Here is an 18,880-nt window from a genome sequence, read left to right on the forward strand (position 1 = left end):
TCCGGCGGTATGCGAATTATGCACGAAATATCTAGAGGCCTCGTGAAGGCACTCCGGCGGTTATTGAGATCCGATCGTCACGGAAGATCGATGCAGACTGTGTGACGTATATGAGTCACTACGTCCAATAGGGACGTTGCGGTTGCATTAAAAGCGTGCGGTGATTGGTTGTGCTCGCATGTAAGGAGGGTAGTTTGATGACACCACAAAATAATAAATATTTAATTTTAATTCACCATTTTAATAATATTGGCGTTACCAACGTCTTTATTTCATATGTATTTTTTTGAAACTTAATGCATTATAAATAAGATTGATTTTGTATAACGTTTGTTTGAATTTTGACAATCACAGATTTAGTTAATTTTTTCATGTGATTGTGTACCAAGTTTTTATTTATAACCGAACGATCAAACAATAAAATTGACAAATCTATCAAAATGACCATACTGTCTTACTATATAATAGTATAAATAAACAAACATAAAATTACGAAATAACTACACCAGGGAGACACAGGCCAAAAGAGTATAAAACAAGTTTAAAATTAGATTTATTTCCAAACTTATCAGTACAATACTTAATATTATATTAAGGCTAAACATTTCTCTGCGTCCCGGTAGAATTTCTTAGTTAGTGATATTGTTAAATTAAAAAGCGCGATTTGTTCAGATCTTTCATGGAAATCCTTCCAAACTGATGAAAGGATTACCGTGACGTCTTAAAGCAATACTAACTCCAGTGCTGGAAAAAGACGATCTATATAAATCATCTATCTTTAACACGTCACAATATTCAGGTAGCAACCTATACCACTGTCTTTTTCTCTCACAGCAATTACTCTTGCCTTAAGACATCATAGTAACTCCCCTAGACAGGTTTAGCAAAACGATTATTCCAAAATAACACTTGCAACATAACACAAACAATATCACAACTAATCAATCTACGGGCGAGTCACTCATTTGGGTTTCGTCTCTTGGTCCGTCACGTATCTGATGTAGATGATATCTTCGGGCTTGGGCTCCTCTATCTGAGTCTCGTCCAGCTGCGAACAGGCGATCGCCAGCGCCGACCCGTCGTGCGAGAAGCTGAGCGACGACACTGCTGTGTTGTACCTGCAAAACATAAGAAAACAATTTCAAGAGGTGACTTTTAATGAGACAAATTTACATTCCAATGTTCATATTGAGATGGACACTTTATAATGAGCTATTTATGCAGTAAGAACTAATTTTGTATGCTGAACTAATCGCGATAAAAATGTAAGCAAACTTGTCATAAATTACTAACTTCCACAGCTGCAACATGTAACCACAGGAGTTTGACAGAAGTACTAAAAGAAACACTTGGTAATAATAGTCACACACTTCACATTTTTCATAGAAATACAAACATTGTGATCAATAACTGAAGCTTTAAATATAATTTAACTTGTACCTATATGCCTAATTCTATATTATTTTGTGCAATCAATGAATAATACTTTTTTGTATAAAGTCTACACGCCAAAACTACCATTATATGACTATACTATTTATTATACATACATCTTACTGCTATTAGCGATCAAATAAATCTTTAACAAAAGAATTTGACATTTGAATCATTTAAATAATAAACTAGTACATATTCTGTGCTAGTGCTTCCAGAATAAAATAGACTCAAGTTCTTGTGTGCAATTACCATTAACAAAATGATATAAACATAATACCTGTGGAACTGGCAGAGCCTCTTCTTGTTGAATCCATCCCAAATGTTCACGTAGCCGTCAGAGCCTCCCGTTGCAAATGTGTTGTACACCGAATGGAAACTGATTGCATTCACGGGATATATTTTTTCCACACCTGAAAGATTGAACATCAGATGTTTTATTGCATGCTATTAATAAATATTTTGATATGTACTGGCAATGATTTTACAAATAATTATTAAGTCATAGATTAGATTTTTATATATGTGTGTAATTAATTAATAACCCTTTCATTGCACATGCAAAACAAATGCAGACAATTCTATATTATATTTAATTTTTCATCATCATCATCATCAGCCCTTACATGTTCCCACTGCTGGGACACAGGCCTCCTATGAGGGGTTCAGGCCATAATCCACCACGCTGGCCAAGTGCGGGTTGGCAGATGTCACATGTCGTCGAACTTTTGATTCTCAGACATGCCGGTTTCCTCACGATGTTTTCCTTCACCGTTTTAAGCAGTGGTGATGTTATCTACATGCGCAGATAAATTGAAAAATCAATTTATTTCCTGCTCTCACTTAGACTCATCGATTTTGAAGTCCGAGGTTCTCACCACTGAGCCACCACTGCTTTTTATATTGATATTTAATTTTTATTTTCATATAAATGTTTCATACATTTATATGTAAATAAAATTTGAGTTTGAGTTTGAGATTACTATGCAATATAAAATGTCATTTGGCAGCCTTAGTAGTGATCTCTTCCAAGTCCAACAGGGGCAAAAGGTAATCAGGTTAATAGACTTACAATGGTGAGTAGAGAAAAAATAAAAATATGAATTTCTTTTTTAAATCCTTCTTATTTGTCCTCAACTTACCATTACATTACATACATATCTATGAAGGGGATTTATTATTGTATAGGTAAATCATATAAAAATTTCTTACATGACACACATAAAACTTTATGTTTCAAAGTATCTATCCATAAAAGCAAGTCATGGTCTTCCAGTTAGACCTTTAGAAATAAACAAGAACAAGCAGCAAACCTCCGTCTTTTATCCTGTGGCATTTGAAGGCGTACTTTTTCTTCTGCACTTCGGGGTTACTGTCCAGATATTCTACAGCCACTCTGCCCTCAATGGAGCTCAGCACATACCCCTGCTTATTTGGGAAGACTCTTATGCATCGAGTCTGGTATTTGAGAGACGATTCCCTCCTCTGGTTCACATGACCCATGTTACGAACATCCCAGACAAATATCTTGCGTCCTGATGTACCAACTACAAACTTCTCACCTACAATACTCATTGTGTACACCTGTATTTAAATACAGAAAGTAGAATTAATTGATTGATTCAGAAGAAAAGGTTAAAATTATAGCATATTTAACAGATCAATGAAATAAAGATTTATTGGTTCAATTTTTATAACAGCCTGTAAAATAATTTAGATATTTCACAAATGATTTATTGTAACAATATGTCTTATAGAAACTGACCCTTTCATTGCCTTGATTGTATGTCCCCACACAGTTTGGCACTCTGCTATCCCACATTTTGACCGTTCCATCCCAACTGCCAGTCAACACTGCATTCACTTCACTAGCGAATTCCACGCAACGTATTGCGCCCTTGTGATCTCCTAATATAGTTTCAGTACTTGCATTCAAGTCATACATTTTAAGCGTCTGATCCAAACCACCACTATATGAGTGGACTGCATCCTGCAATAGCAACACGATTAATATTAACATGTTTAGATAAATAATAGGTTACAAAATAACACGGTTACCTTACCCTGAAACAAACATCGAGAACAGGCAACTCATGGGTGTATTTGTGTCTTTCAATATTAGCAGACACATCATAAAGTCTCACTGAACAATCCCAAGAGGACACTAAAAGATACTGGTTAGATTTTGGCGCAAACTTAACACTTGATATAGCGTCCTCAGGAAGACTTTTTAACTTAAATTCTGTGCGGGATTCCGCAACCCGCGTAACTGTCATTGTGGAAGCAATTTTGTTAACTATTAATAAACCAACTGAAGAAACTAAAAATCTTGCTTTCGTTGATTGTATTTCAAAATGCTGTAACGAATTCAATCACTGCAAGAAATCCTTTTTGTAAGTGCGACCTGAAGTCTGAAAATAACATTTTCTGACATTTGACACTTACAATAGTGTTGCCAGTTGTTAGATTGCCATTTTTTTCATCATCAAGTTAAAGGTATTACTTTCAATAGGTAAATAATTTTAGAGCATTGTTTTAGGGTTTGTTATATATAAAAAAATAAACAACATTAAGTTAGTAAATCAAATATGCACTATTAATATTTTACATTATTAAATCAATTAGCACAAACTAAAATCTTGATACTTACCATAGACTATGCATATAAGCGACATACGAACGCATCATAAAATTTTTGACATGTTTGTGATGAGGTGTGAAGTGAAGTGAAATATAGATCGTACTTAGCAGTTTGCTGAAATGGAATCGCGTAAAATTTTAATTGCATAGTTTGTGATGTTGCCGTATTACTGTCATAGTGTTATTCAATGTTACTGTGAAATTTTCATACAATAAACCAGTGCCTCTTTGAAAAGTATTTTAAATGAATAAGAAACCTGTATAGTCTTACTCGACTCCGACTAGAACGAATGGAGTGATTATTGCAATAACGATGCAAACCAACCTCAAGACTAAAGAAATGTTTATAGTCAGGGCTTTGGAAAAAATTCTGGCCGATAAGGACATAAAACGGTCCTATCATAGCCAGCTCAAGAAATCATGCGAAGTTGCGCTAGGTAAGTGTTTTGACGCATTACAGATAATAAAACTATAAAATAGGTAGATTTATATGCATTTGCAATTGTTAATTAAATTAATCACGAAATTATTCCTATTTTGTTAAAGTGGATAAAAGTGAGTGTAAAATTGACCTTGAATATAAAAGAGGGGATATACTTGTTCTAATCTTATCAGAATTTCACAATAAGTCTTAATTATACACCATTAAGTTCAATGATATAGCAACAAACTATTAAAAAAGTTTTATTGAAAAGTTCAAAAGAGTTTTGCAATATAAAAGTAATTAAGTAATGATTTTCAAATTTAACATAATCTTCATAACAACATTACACTTGTGGCTTCTTTATTCATATTGAATATTTTATCTGATTATAAACAGTTCAATGATTCATAATAAACAATTTTACTTATTTAAAAACTATGAAAGTGTGAAACAGCAAAATATTTGAAATTGGAATATTTGATATTAATAATATTCATTCTTATGCTGTATCTTTTGTTACAGAGGAAATTAAAGCAGAATTAAAGAATGGAGGACAAACTGAAACATCTGAAAGTCCCACATCAGGCACATTGCCTTTACCAAAAAATGATGCTTCAAATATTATCACAGCAGAAAAGTATTTTCTACCATTTGAACTGGCATGTCAGAGCAAAGCGTCCAGGATAGTGGTAACTGCTCTGGACTGCCTTCAAAAACTTATAGCATATGGCCACTTAACAGGGAATATTCCAGATTCTACTACACCCAGAAAACTTCTCATTGATAGAATAGTAGAGACAATATGCAGCTGCTTTAATGGACCCCAAACTGATGAGGGAGTCCAACTCCAGATCATCAAAGCACTTCTCACTGTAATCACAAGCCAACATGTTGAGGTCCATGAAGGAACCGTCCTGCTCGCAGTTAGAACATGCTACAATATTTATTTGGCTAGCAAAAATCTTATTAATCAGACTACTGCCAGAGCTACACTTACACAAATGCTTAATGTTATTTTTACAAAAATGGAAAATCAAGCTTTGGAAAATGATTCTCAAACAACACACAATCCTGAGTTATACCATAAAGTGCCTAATGGAAATGTTGTTACGGATGATCAGTCGAATAATAATACAAGTGAAGAGAACAAAGAAATATTACCAAATAAAGATGAAGTTGTTGATGAAGTTTTAGAAGCAAAATTAATTGCCAGGCAGATTGTAGATTCAGTGATAGATAATGCAATTTCTATTGCTTCGAAGAAGTCTGCTGAGGAAAATGTTGACAATGTACCTGATAACAATGAAAATCCATCAGATTCCCAAGATACAAGTAGTATATCACATGAAAGTAATAGCCAGATACCAAATGAAACAAGCATTCCAAGGATACCATCACAAGAAAGTGTTGATGTCGTATCTGAAAATGATAATTCAGTTACTGCAAAGTTCACACATGTCTTACAAAAAGATGCTTTCTTAGTATTCAGAGCTCTATGTAAGCTATCTATGAAACCCTTACCCGAAGGCACTCCAGACCCAAAATCTCATGAGCTAAGATCTAAAATTCTCTCTCTGCATCTTCTTCTTTCAATTCTCCAAAATGCTGGACCCGTTTTCAGAAATAATGAGATGTTTATAACAGCTATAAAACAATATCTTTGTGTAGCACTATCAAAGAATGGAGTCAGCTCTGTCCCTGAAGTATTTGAGCTTTCTCTGGCCATTTTCTTGGCTTTACTGCAAAACTTCAAAGTTCATCTTAAGAAGCAAATTGAAGTTTTCTTTAAAGAGATTTTCATGAATATTCTAGAGACATCAAGCTCTACATTTGAGCATAAGTGGATGGTTATTCAAGCTCTAACAAGAATATGTGGAGATGCTCAAAGTGTTGTTGACATTTATGTTAACTATGATTGTGATTTATCAGCAGCAAATCTATTTCAAAGACTTGTTAATGATGTCTCTAAGATTGCCCAAGGAAGGCAAGCTTTGGAACTGGGAGCCACACCAAATCAAGAAAAATCAATGAGAATTCGAGGACTTGAGTGCCTTGTATCAATTTTGAAATGTATGGTAGAATGGAGTAAAGAATTGTATATCAATCCAAATATGCAAACTACCCTGGGAGAGAGAACTGTTAAAGAAGAATTAGATCACCATAGCATTAAATCTCATGGAGGCTCAAGTGTAAGTCTTGTCTCTACAGGATCTAGCAATATTGGCAACAGAGAAACTCTGGACTCACCTGAACAATTCGAAGTATTAAAGCAACAGAAGGAAGTATGGGAAACTGGAATTGATTTGTTTAACAGAAAACCTAAGAAGGGTGTTGCCTTCCTGCAAGAACAAAACTTACTTGGAACATCTACTAAAGAAATAGCAGAATGGCTGCTAACAGATGAGAGACTCGACAAAACATTTGTCGGTGAATATTTAGGCGAAAATGATGATCATTCCAAGGAAGTTATGTATGCATATGTGGACTCTATGAATTTTGCAAATATGGACATTGTAGCAGCTCTACGTCATTTCCTAGAAGGATTCAGATTGCCCGGTGAAGCCCAAAAAATCGATAGACTTATGGAGAAATTTGCTGCTCGCTATTGTGAATGTAATCCAACAAATACTTTATTCACGAGCGCAGACACTGTTTATGTATTAGCATTTTCCATTATAATGCTGACTACTGATTTGCATTCTCCGCAAGTAAAGAACAAAATGACAAAGGAACAATACATCAAGTTAAACAGTGGAATAAGTGACAACAATGACCTACCCCGCGAATACTTGTCACAAATTTATGACGAAATCGCTGGGCATGAGATTAAAATGAAGAATACATCTAAACCTGGTAAACATATGATTTCTAATGAGAAGAAGCGCAAATTTATATGGAATATGGAGATGGAACAAATTTCAACTGCAGCAAAAAACTTGATGGAATCCGTTTCACATGTTCAAACGCCATTTACAACAGCGAAACACGTAGAACATGTGCGCCCTATGTTCAAAATGGCATGGACACCATTCCTAGCTGCTTTTTCGGTAGGATTGCAAGATTGTGACGACCCTGAGATAGCGTCACTTTGTTTAGATGGAATAAGGTGCGCGATTCGAATTGCGTGCATTTTCCATATGTCTCTCGAAAGAGATGCTTACGTACAAGCGTTGGCTCGATTCACGCTTCTCACTGCAAACTCGCCAATCACAGAGATGAAAGCGAAGAATATTGACACAATTAAAACGCTTATAACTGTAGCACACACTGATGGTAACTACCTGGGATCTAGTTGGTTAGATGTTGTAAAGTGTATTTCTCAATTAGAATTGGCACAGCTGATTGGTACTGGAGTGCGACCTCAATTCCTATCAGGATCTGGAATTAAACCTCAACCCGATTCTTTGAAGTTCAGCCTTATGGCTCTTGATCCTAGTGTTAAAGAACATATTGGAGAAACTAGTTCACAGAGCGTTGTAGTCGCTGTTGATAGAATTTTCACGGGATCAACAAGATTAGACGGTGACGCCATTGTTGACTTCGTAAAAGCCCTGTGTCAGGTGTCACTTGATGAATTAAGTCATCCCTCAAATCCTCGAATGTTTTCCCTACAAAAGATCGTTGAGATATCGTATTACAACATGGGGCGCATTAGGCTACAGTGGTCTCGTATTTGGCAAGTTCTTGGAGATCATTTTAATAAAGTTGGCTGCAGTGGTAATGAAGACATAGCGTTCTTCGCAGTAGATTCTTTGCGTCAGTTATCAATGAAATTCATTGAGAAAGGTGAATTCGCGAATTTCAAATTCCAAAAAGACTTTTTGCGTCCTTTTGAGCACATTATGAAGAAAAACAGCTCCCCAACAATCAGGGATATGGTAGTGCGCTGTATTGCTCAAATGGTAAATTCTCAAGCACCAAATATAAAATCTGGATGGAAAAATATATTTTCAGTATTTCATTTAGCTGCTAGTGATCAGGACGAAGCGATTGTTGATTTAGCATTCCAGACAACTGGGAAAATTATAACAGACCTGTACGAAAAGCAATTCCCAGCTATGATAGATTCATTCCAAGATGCAGTTAAATGCTTATCAGAATTCGCGTGTAACGCTAAATTCCCCGACACGTCGATGGAAGCAATAAGACTAGTCAGATCATGTGCGACGGCAGTTGGTACCTCGCCACAATTGTTCGCCGAACACGCTGGTCTTGAAGGAGAGCCTGGCGCGCCAGAAGAGGATAGAGTTTGGTTAAGAGGATGGTTCCCTCTATTATTCTCCTTATCGTGCGTCGTTAGTCGTTGTAAATTAGATGTACGCACTCGAGGTTTAACAGTGCTGTTTGAGATTATAAAAACGCACGGTGAATCATTCCGTCCCCACTGGTGGAGAGATTTATTTAATATATTATTTAGAATATTCGACAACATGAAGTTGCCAGAACACCAACTAGAGAAAAACGAATGGATGACTACAACATGCAATCACGCGTTGTATGCAATAGTAGACGTCTTTACGCAATATTTTGACATTCTTGGCTCTCTTTTACTAGAGCAGCTGTATGCACAATTGCACTGGTGCGTGCAACAAGATAACGAACAACTCGCTAGATCTGGTACGAATTGTTTGGAAAACCTAGTCATATCGAACGGAACAAAGTTTAACGAAGACACTTGGAGCAAGACCTGTCAAATTATGTTGGATATATTCAACAGTACTCTTCCCACTACTTTACTTACTTGGAAACCGGAAGAAAATGAGGATGGCGAAGTAACCAACGTACGTCATGGCATTTTGAAGAAACCTCAAGGTGGTGATGAAATTAAATCTTCAAATCGGATATTTAACAGTCTTTTGATTAAATGCGTTGTCCAATTAGAACTGATTCAGACAATCGACAATATAGTGTTCTACCCTGCAACATCGAGAAAGGAAGACGCGGAAACATTAGCTCTAGCAGCTGCTGAGTTAACCGGGGGTCACCCTGGAACCGAACAGGAATGTCAGCGTGAAGAACAAGGCATGTACAGGCTTCTGAGCTCACCGCACTTGCTGCGGCTCGTCGAATGTTTAATGTGCAGTCATCGATTCGCCAAGACATTCAATACGAATAATGCGCAAAGAAATGTGTTGTGGAAAGCCAACTTCAAGGGATCCGTGAAACCCAATATGCTGAAACAGGAGACGCAGTCATTGGCGTGCGTATTGCGGATACTATTTAAAATGTATGGCGACGATTCTCGGCGAAGTCACTGGCCGGCTGTACAGAAAAGCCTTATAACTATTTGCTGTGAAGCCCTCGAATACTTTGCGGGATTGAATAATGAAGCCCACCGCGACGCGTGGACCTCCATACTGCTTCTCATACTGACCCGGATATTGAAGATGCCCGATGATAGAGTAAGTACTTTTTTTTATTTAATACATTAAAAAAGCGCCCCGTTTTGTATTATGATACTGGCAGACAAATTGCCAATTACATTTTTTTTACTATTTGATTATTATTGTGCATAGAACCATCACATAAAACAATGGAATAAGAACCAAATTGACAATATTAAGTTTTGGTAGGTAATCAAGTAATGTAACCCATTTTTCGGTACATTGGATACATAAAGTAACTATAAATGCATTTCAACTACCGCGAATTATCAATATATATATAAGTTTATTTCTAGGTAACATACAATGTATGCGGGATTAATGGTTACGGTCTCTCGAGAGACATTTTCGTTCACGGTCATAATAATTCATATCAATGTTAATTTTCTTTTCGAAACATATATTACCTACCCATCCATCTCTACTCAGCAATTTATAATTTTGTCTCTGTTAAAATTTATAACATAATACAAATCGATTCAGGCATATTGGCGGACTTTTGCATTTTGAGTATTAATTAGCAACCAAAATAAATTATCAGTAAGATAATTAATGAAATCTAGTTATTCTGCAACAAAATCAATACTTCCATTTAAGAAGTTCTCACATGAATTATTCAGCCACGTTCGTGACGATTATTATTGTCCTTACCAAGGTCACCTTAGCAAATAGCATAGACAACGACAAAATAAAACACTTAGATATTACATGTGATTAATAGCAACCTGCAGTTGTAATATACCTACGTATCTGTACAAATATTTTAACCTAAAGAGTTTGTTTGATCGCGCTTATCTCAGGAACTACTGATCTGACTTGAAAAATTCTGTCAGTGTTAGATAGCCCATATATTGAGGTATTCTGTAGGCTATATAATATCATGTAGTATATGGGAAAAACGCGGGGCACCGTTAGTACACCTATAATATACACTGCATTATCCTGTAAAGTGTATTAGATTATGTTTTCCCAGTCACGTATCATATTGGTTTACGGATACGCCACAGATTATAATTTACAATTGTCGCAACATGCAACCATTAGGAAAAGTAATATAAGTTGACCGTGTTACTGATAAATGATAAGATGTACGATATCATTTATTGTACCCACATGAAAACGTAAATACTTCAGCGATACTCTTCTGATTGCTACAGATTGTTTTCATTTCTTTGTACACGGGGAATTTTTGATAAGTAATTAATGTTAATTAGATGGATAGGATAAATAAATTAATTCTGGTATATTTAACTTATGTGTATCTAAATGGCCAATTAAGAAGGAAATTATATGTATAATTTGCGTATTTATACTTTTGGTGTTGTAATTTTTAAATTGATTCATATTAGAGAAATCGATTAGTAAATTACTTAAATAACAAACAAACACAGAAAATAAACAAAAGATTCAATTCGTAACACATAATAAAGTTAATACCAAATATATACCAATACCAAAAGTTTTCATGTCTCTAACAGAGAATCCCCATTTCGCTTTTGCTAAGTCTATATATATAGGCTTTCTCTAGTTGAAATTAATTAGAATTCTTAATGTCTGTCCTAAAACAAGAATGCGTAGATAATAATATTTTGTTTTGTTTTATTTATGTATGTATATACTTCCGAGTGGAAAGACACCATTCAATCACATTCTATTGTTATGTAAAATGGACGTTTGGACATCCGTGCATGTGCTTACATGATTAGACTATACATATTTGATGAGTGTAATGAATTCGATACTTTTTTGGTCTCAAACTACTGGAATGTGTGGGATAACGGTATAAATATTGGGCACAGATTGACTGAATTCATCGTGAATACATACATCGATTTTAATACATGGAGAGGCATTAATAGTCAGTATTTTATACTTTGTTGATAATGGTGCATGCTTCATTAATTATTATCAAGTACGGATAGAAATCTAGCTAGACGATGGCAGAATCTTACTTAGATTTATTTTGTTTTTGTAAAATAATTTTCTTTTTCAAAACACTTGAATGGGGTTTCATCTATCGATTTATAAATTAAAAAAGTTGTAAGGCAAGTCTTTACAACCAATGCAGTTATCAATTGCGTCCCTGACTTCTATTCATTTTCAATGAAAAATCTCGTTCTCGTGGCTAATGTCGCGTGATGGCTTTGTTCAGTTCAGTCATGTGGAAAATAATAAACAATTGTGTGATTCTATAGATAAGGAATTAATTACTTCAGTTTCGTTAACAAATAATTGTAAATTGAGTAAAATAAATTCGAGTCGTATCCTTTCCCTTCCAAGAATAGAATAAAGGAATTCTCTTGTCCTTTCTTCATCCCTTCCCATTTGAAGTGGGCAATACGTTTGTAGAGGCGAAAGGTCTGCAAACGAGCTTACCTCTCTCTAAAGCTTCATTGGCAGTAGTAGTGCTTACCATTACTCGACTCACCAGCTCCATTGCCAACGATGACATAAAAAAGAAAATGGGGCAATAATTAATATATGTATCTTTAATGTATCCGAAAATAATTCTTCGCTTATCTGTATTACATACATTTTTTGCTATTGTTAAATATATTGTAAAAGAATGTTTTTTAATCAGTACACACATCCAATAGCGGCTCGCGATAATATTGTTTCATAAAACGCGTTTCAAGCTACTATACTTCGATCTTGAATTATACATTGATGCTCTTTTATATACCCAGCACACGTTGAATGGATTTGAAAATCAACTCCGTCAATAATATAAAAGTTATTATGAAGAATAGCGTAGGTAATATTTCGACATGTTGGTATTTTGTTTGAACTTGCGACCTATGTTTGGCACTGACCCATTACAATGTGTTAGCAAGTGAATTATGAGGTAAAATCGTTAAAAGCATACCTATGTATGTATGTTTTTTCAGCTTTTAATATAGTAACTATTACTATTTCATTATAATCATTATTTACTATTTGGCATCCAAGTATTCGGTATTCGGCAGCTTTGCTCAAATGAAAACCAGTTAAGATGAAATAATTATCCCTTTGAACAAATACGTGTATGTTCAGCCAACAATAGCACACTCATATGTTTAAACTGACTTTAAAAAACGAGGTTGTCATTTTATTGTGTATCATAACATTGATCTATAGCAGTGTCTTAACACGTGTGCCAAGTATAAGAAGTGGATGTGTGTTTGTTTATATGTATGTACGTTTGTCCACGCAAACTCAAATCTTTTAGGTCGGGTTGAAATGATTTTTAATTGCGTTGGGTATGCTTCAACTTAGGGATTAGTGCAAGTTTCATCAAAATTGATTCATTAGTTTTTGCGATCGAGGTGTAAATATAGCATTCAAAAAGAAAACACCGTAGCAACGGTTTCCACGTCTTCTTCATGGTTCTGTTTAATTTTGTAATACTTTTTGTTAGATTTATTTATAGAGATATTCTTCTTTATCTTAATCCTATAGATATTTCATTTACTAATATGTATTTTTGTAAAAAAAAACTCATAAACTTAAGAACCTAATGACCTAATTTCACATAATTTTATGGGTATCGATTCCCAGAGGTCGACGGTGACCTATGGCGGGGTATACGTAAAGGAATACACTGGAGGAATGATAAAATATATTCGTGTCTTTGTTATTATGAAGTTACTTTTTTCAATAAAACCCCTTTATACTACTTCACGCGTTGTATGTAAACAGCTGGCAGAAATAGAAGTAAAACTTACTGTAATGTTCAATTGTTTAACTCGGAGTTAAAAAAAATACCTACATAATATGTAAGATTTTTTTAGAATAAATTTAAATGTAAGTTGAGAGAGCTCTGTTTTAAAAACTATTACGTGTGACTTATATTGCAATTTTGTTTTCAGTTTGCGGCGCATGTATCAAGTTATTACCCGCTTCTGTGTGAGATCACCTGCTTCGACCTGAAACCCGAACTACGCTCGGTGCTCCGAAGAGTTTTCATCCGAATCGGTCCCGTCTTCAACATCGTAACTAACACGCAATAACTCGCTTTACGTTTAATTACAAATGGCCTTATAGTTTGTTAGGTTAAAGTATGACTTTGTTAACGTTTAAATTAGTGGTGCAATCTTTAAAAATGTCACAGCACGTCGGGTTGAAAAGGTTGCGCGAATAATGAATAGATTCGTTAATATAATAAATTTTATTGTAATGACAGCAATCAGTACTTCAGTAGTATTAAAGTGATCTATTATACATAGTGTGTAGTAGTCGTAATGTCTTATTTATATAAATTATCAAAGTTAAAATTTTATTTGTATAGTAATGAAACAATGATAGCTGTTGTATCTATAAATTATAGTTTATTTCTGTATATTTGAATGTTCTTACAGTCTGAGGACTGGACTCACTCATTTCAATGCTTCTTATTGTTTCGGCTAGACTGATCAAACTGTGATTGTGATTATTTATTCACAGCTTTCCGTTTTCATTTTGAGTGATTTCAGAACTCACAAGCAACTGATTATATTATTCATTATTATTATTATATAATAAAATAATAATTAAATGCATGTCTTTGATTAAGCAATCTTCAGACCCTCAATGGACCTCTCGAGAGACTCCATATCCCAAATGACTAGCTGGCCGTCTAAGCCTGAAGTACTGAATTTTTTTGCATTTGCCTTAGTACCCTTGTATAAATTGATACAGGTTATCGCATTCTGGTGAATGGAGTCGAGGAATGTATCATTTGTTTCAATCCTGGCTTGACGGTCGAGCGATTGGAACTTTTTCATAGCAGACAGTCCACCGGACTCTTTGCGCTGAGTATTATCTAGTTTGGCAACAAATTTAATTTGATCTCCGTCATGGCAGTACAGTAATGGAATGCAGCTGTGCCCAGCAACTACTAAGGAGTTGTCTGATATCCAAATGCAACCCAAAAATGGCAAATATTCAGTCTTAAGTTTAATCACTGCTTTGCCTTGTGCAGCATCGGCAATATTAATTGAGCTATCATGTCCAACCCAAGCGACTTTATTTCCATCAGCAGAAAAAGAAACGGAGTGAACCCAACCACTTCCAGTAGAAGGAAATTCCGCCAACAGTTGTCCTAATGGTAATTTAGAACCCCAAACATTAGGCCCAGGTTGGTCTTCGATATCCTTGATGTATGCGGAAAATACCCTTACTTTAAAGTCAGTGGACCCAGCAACCAGTAAAATGTTATTGGGATGCCAATCCAGTGTGGTCACAGTAGACCTAATAGGCTTCTTGATATGCTTGGACACCCACCAGTTGTTTTCTTTTTCAAAGTAACAAATCGAAATCAGACGGGCACCAGAGCCCACTGCAAACTTGTTCTCCATTGGCGACCATTTTACGCAAGTAGCAGCACGATTAATACGAAGCAAGACCAGAGTTGTTGTCCACTTCCCCTCCTCGTTCTGGGTCCACACATATGCATTACGATCTACCGAACAAGTAACAATTCTATTGGTATTTGGTGCCCAATCTATACCCATTACTCTCATATCATGCTCCACAAGATTGTCAGTTTGCTTCCAATCATTACCTTCTTTTTGATAAATGTGCACTTCATTGTTGTTAGGCGAGAATGCAATTTCTGGAAAATAATAATTGATTATGAATAAGTCTAGATGGAGAAACAGACATTATGTTGTATGGTTGAATACTCACGATTTCTCTCTTTATTCCATGCGTGACAAGTCACCGGAGCGCATGAGTCACCGAAAGTTAATGTTTGAGCCATTTTGCAGGAACTAAAAAGAATATATGAAGAATGTATATTATGCTTGTTAAACATGAAAATTAAGAAACATTGTTAACTATATAGTATGATAGAATAATAATTAACTTGTTTACATTTAGAAGTTACCTTTTGACACAGAACTAAAAAGTGGGTGTGGGGTATTGTTTATTCGCGGACTCTGGTCAGTCAACGCGAAGTGCTGTAACAATAAATTAATATTAGGAACTTGCGGCATGATAATGACAAACTTCAGTTTAAAAGCATACAAATATCAATAAATTCCAGTACCTAGCGGCTATGAAATATTATGCACCAAACCAAACCAAATTCTAACTTGACTTCACTTGACTTTGAAGTTTGATGATTAATTGTCAATAAAGCATAGTTATACTTCAGATGGGCATAGACCATAGGATATTTTATTATGCGTTATATTAATAGTGTCTGTAGTCGGTACCTACTAAATATGAAAAGCGATTATCGCCAAGCACAGATTAAGAACCAGTCGGTGCCAAGTGACAACTTAGGGCTAGTAGCCATACTAAGGTACAGTAGGTATGCACGTAAAGAAAATCTTCCTCAAAATAAGTCTCACGGCCGTAATATTATAGTATTCTTTGCCCACGACAAAAGTATCAACCAAATTTGACAGGTGGGTCATATAGTCTATAAAATGGTCACTTGTTGCCCCTTTCTACAGCAACTTGAAAATAACCCTGTAGAAATGTTATAGGCTCTGAAACGAAAGTTTGTACTAAAATGCTCAAATAAATGTGTGTAGACAATTAACACGTTCCACTTCGTGTACCACCATTTAACTGGACTATGTCTGCTGGATAACTGATAGAAAATGTTATTCATAAGCTTTTAAAATTAATTGAGAAACATCCATACTCAAGACTAAAATTAACAGGAACAGTATTTTATTTATTTTATTTTCAAACTAAAATAACTAAATTTTTTATTATTAATGTAAACTTATACAAGTATATGAAATGTAATTTTTAAAAACTAACATTGATTCGAAAGGTCACTTCCACCGAGGAGAATCGACAAGAAACTCGATATTACTCATCCGAAGAATCTTTGTCTGTACTGTCCTGTATCATCTACTATATTATTCTAGCACTTGTCTGAATATAAGCTTTTTTAATTAGTGTTGATATAATTTCCGCAACATTAAAGACATTTGAATAAAATAATACTGGCCTTATTATTTTACATGCTGACATAATTTTGTAAGTACAAGGACTCTATCACCACAGTCTAAGAAATGCTTTCTATAATATCTACTATGCTATTGCAATCAGTTATTTATACTTACTCTGTGGTAGACATATTTTTGTGCTTTGTTTTCAATTCAAAAGTAAAAACAAATTAGAAACAAGCAGAGAGTAGTATACGGGTAAATAGAAGGCAGGTAGAGCTTGCAAGTAATTAAATATAATATGATATTCTTTTCTATATCTATACATATAATAAATCTGTAGAAGGGTTAATTCTGTACATTGAAAATATTAGAAAAATAAATAGCAGGGGGTGTTACTGAATCGATACCAAATCCAAATATGTGATTACTGGATTTGATGTCATTTCTAAGACTGTTCTGATATTTTTTTTGTAAATAATTTTGTAAATATAATAGTACATATGTAGTTTCAGTTTTCATCGTAAATTGGTTTATTTAGGTTGGAGTCGCGGACAGAAGCTGGTCAATAATAAATCTTATAAAAATGTCAGGTCGTGGAGGTATGTATTGTACTTGGTTTTTTTTTATATATTGCCAACTCATTGATTAATCACAATTTAACATTATTACAGGAAAATTTCGCGGCAATAGGAATAAAAATCACCATACTCTGTCTTCTGTAGCTAGGGAGACAGCTATTTCATTACCTGATGATAGTCCTGTTTTGCAAATGTTTAAGTCGGCTGCTCAAAAACTAAACGATCGTCAAGATAGGCATGAAAGATTAGTTAAACTCTCTCGTGATATAACAATTGAAAGTAAAAGAATTATATTTCTTCTACATTCGTCTATCACGTAAGCATTTTTAATAATAAAAAAAAACACATAAAATATTGGCCATGTGCATTAAAATCAACAGTCCTGACGGATTAAGCCCTAACATTTTATTAGGTTATCAAGCCCATGGTTTTAGAAGTAGCTTATGTGCTTTTGCAACAAAGGGTAACATTCATTCTCATAAACTTTTATACTTACTAACTTGTACATCCATTTTAGAAAAGAATCCACTGAGAAAGCAATAAACGAAGCAAATGAGCGTATTCAAAAACTTATCCAGGGTCCTTTCAAAAGCATTGGTTTAGAGCTGGAAAACAGTCCGGCATATTTACATTCTCGTGCAATCACTGCTGGTTTTCAGGAGTTTATTGAAGCTTATACATTATGTTCATTTATGGAGAAAAAATTAATTATCACATGGCCAGAAGTACAGAAGAAGTTGGTGTATGAAGTTGAAGATAGAAGTGTGACAACAATGTTGCCGCAACTAGATTACATGCTAGGTTTGGCCGATTTAACTGGAGAGTTGATGAGGAAGGCAATCAATAGCATTTCTAGTGGAGATAGTGAAGAGTGCTTTGACTCCTGTCAGGCTGTGAGAGATCTTTACACTGGATATCTGGGTAAAATTGTTTCTTTTTTTTCTCCCGTTTTTAAAAAATAAACATGAATGGAAGTGTTGACACAATTTCCTTTGTGTTTCTTCTTTATCCTTAGTATATAACATTCTTCACAAAATTTCAGGCTTATTTGGATCTGGTAAAGAATTAGCACGCAAAATGTCAGCTACGCGCAGTAACGTGTTCAAAGTGGAATCAGCTGTGTATGCATTACGCGTACGCGGGGGCGAGGCACCACCCACTTTGTTGCTGGCTAATCAACCAGATTGGGAGCATAACCATTCAGATGATGAGGGATTTTATTAAATGATTTATGATTATATGCTGTTTTATTTATATTTTGCCGATAAAGCATTCCAAATTCAATTATATTGCATTAAATTAGTTCATTTTCTTTTCAAAATTTTTATATCTATACTATTTTGTAATGAAGGAATTAACAAGACACATCTTCATCTTGATATATTTTATAAAGAATGTAACTTATGTGGTGTAAGTTTTTTTTCAAGCTGTGGTGAATGGATAATCCGCAGATTAATTGTAAAATCCACTTGTCTCGCGAGTTAGATCATATTCTAACGGTTTGACAGTCTTACGGCGAACTACATACATGTAAAACAAAATAGTTTGTCA

The 18,880-nt window shown here is 34.8% G+C and overlaps 4 protein-coding genes across 6 annotated transcripts; 2 read left to right on the top strand and 2 right to left on the bottom strand.

Annotated features, from left to right (window-relative positions):
• Positions 1 to 529: 529 nt before the first annotated feature.
• On the bottom strand, positions 530 to 3,860 carry LOC119840906 (mitotic checkpoint protein BUB3). Its single transcript, XM_038367682.1, has 5 exons — positions 3,498 to 3,860; positions 3,200 to 3,424; positions 2,748 to 3,018; positions 1,715 to 1,847; positions 530 to 1,118 (listed from the first exon to the last, which is right to left on the bottom strand). Exons 1-5 carry the CDS (start codon positions 3,708 to 3,710, stop codon positions 962 to 964), a joined length of 999 nt encoding a protein of 332 aa, XP_038223610.1. The 5' UTR covers positions 3,711 to 3,860; the 3' UTR covers positions 530 to 961.
• A 282-nt stretch (positions 3,861 to 4,142) lies between these two features.
• LOC119840795 (brefeldin A-inhibited guanine nucleotide-exchange protein 1) lies at positions 4,143 to 14,395 on the top strand. The gene is made up of 3 exons (XM_038367544.1): positions 4,143 to 4,511; positions 5,021 to 9,900; positions 13,731 to 14,395. Exons 1-3 carry the CDS (start codon positions 4,388 to 4,390, stop codon positions 13,869 to 13,871), a joined length of 5,145 nt encoding a protein of 1,714 aa, XP_038223472.1. The 5' UTR covers positions 4,143 to 4,387; the 3' UTR covers positions 13,872 to 14,395.
• On the bottom strand, positions 14,018 to 16,030 carry LOC119840796 (actin-related protein 2/3 complex subunit 1A-B). Its single transcript, XM_038367545.1, has 4 exons — positions 15,890 to 16,030; positions 15,728 to 15,800; positions 15,529 to 15,611; positions 14,018 to 15,454 (listed from the first exon to the last, which is right to left on the bottom strand). The coding sequence occupies exons 3-4, from the start codon at positions 15,599 to 15,601 to the stop codon at positions 14,409 to 14,411; spliced, it is 1,119 nt and encodes a 372-aa protein (XP_038223473.1). The 5' UTR covers positions 15,602 to 15,611; positions 15,728 to 15,800; positions 15,890 to 16,030; the 3' UTR covers positions 14,018 to 14,408.
• Positions 16,031 to 16,878: 848 nt separating this feature from the next.
• Positions 16,879 to 18,567, top strand: LOC119840797 (translin-associated protein X). 3 transcript variants are annotated; one of them, XM_038367548.1, is made up of 5 exons: positions 16,879 to 17,017; positions 17,290 to 17,350; positions 17,423 to 17,645; positions 17,847 to 18,250; positions 18,372 to 18,567. In XM_038367548.1, exons 2-5 carry the CDS (start codon positions 17,335 to 17,337, stop codon positions 18,551 to 18,553), a joined length of 825 nt encoding a protein of 274 aa, XP_038223476.1. In that variant the 5' UTR covers positions 16,879 to 17,017; positions 17,290 to 17,334; the 3' UTR covers positions 18,554 to 18,567. The 3 variants fall into 3 exon arrangements, with proteins under 3 accessions (XP_038223476.1, XP_038223475.1, XP_038223477.1); XM_038367547.1 differs by having other exon boundaries at positions 16,916 to 17,034; XM_038367549.1 differs by having other exon boundaries at positions 16,922 to 17,021.
• Positions 18,568 to 18,880: the final 313 nt, after the last annotated feature.

This window comes from Zerene cesonia, chromosome 7, assembly GCF_012273895.1.
Source record: "Zerene cesonia ecotype Mississippi chromosome 7, Zerene_cesonia_1.1, whole genome shotgun sequence".
NCBI classification, from domain to species: Eukaryota; Metazoa; Arthropoda; class Insecta; order Lepidoptera; family Pieridae; genus Zerene; species Zerene cesonia.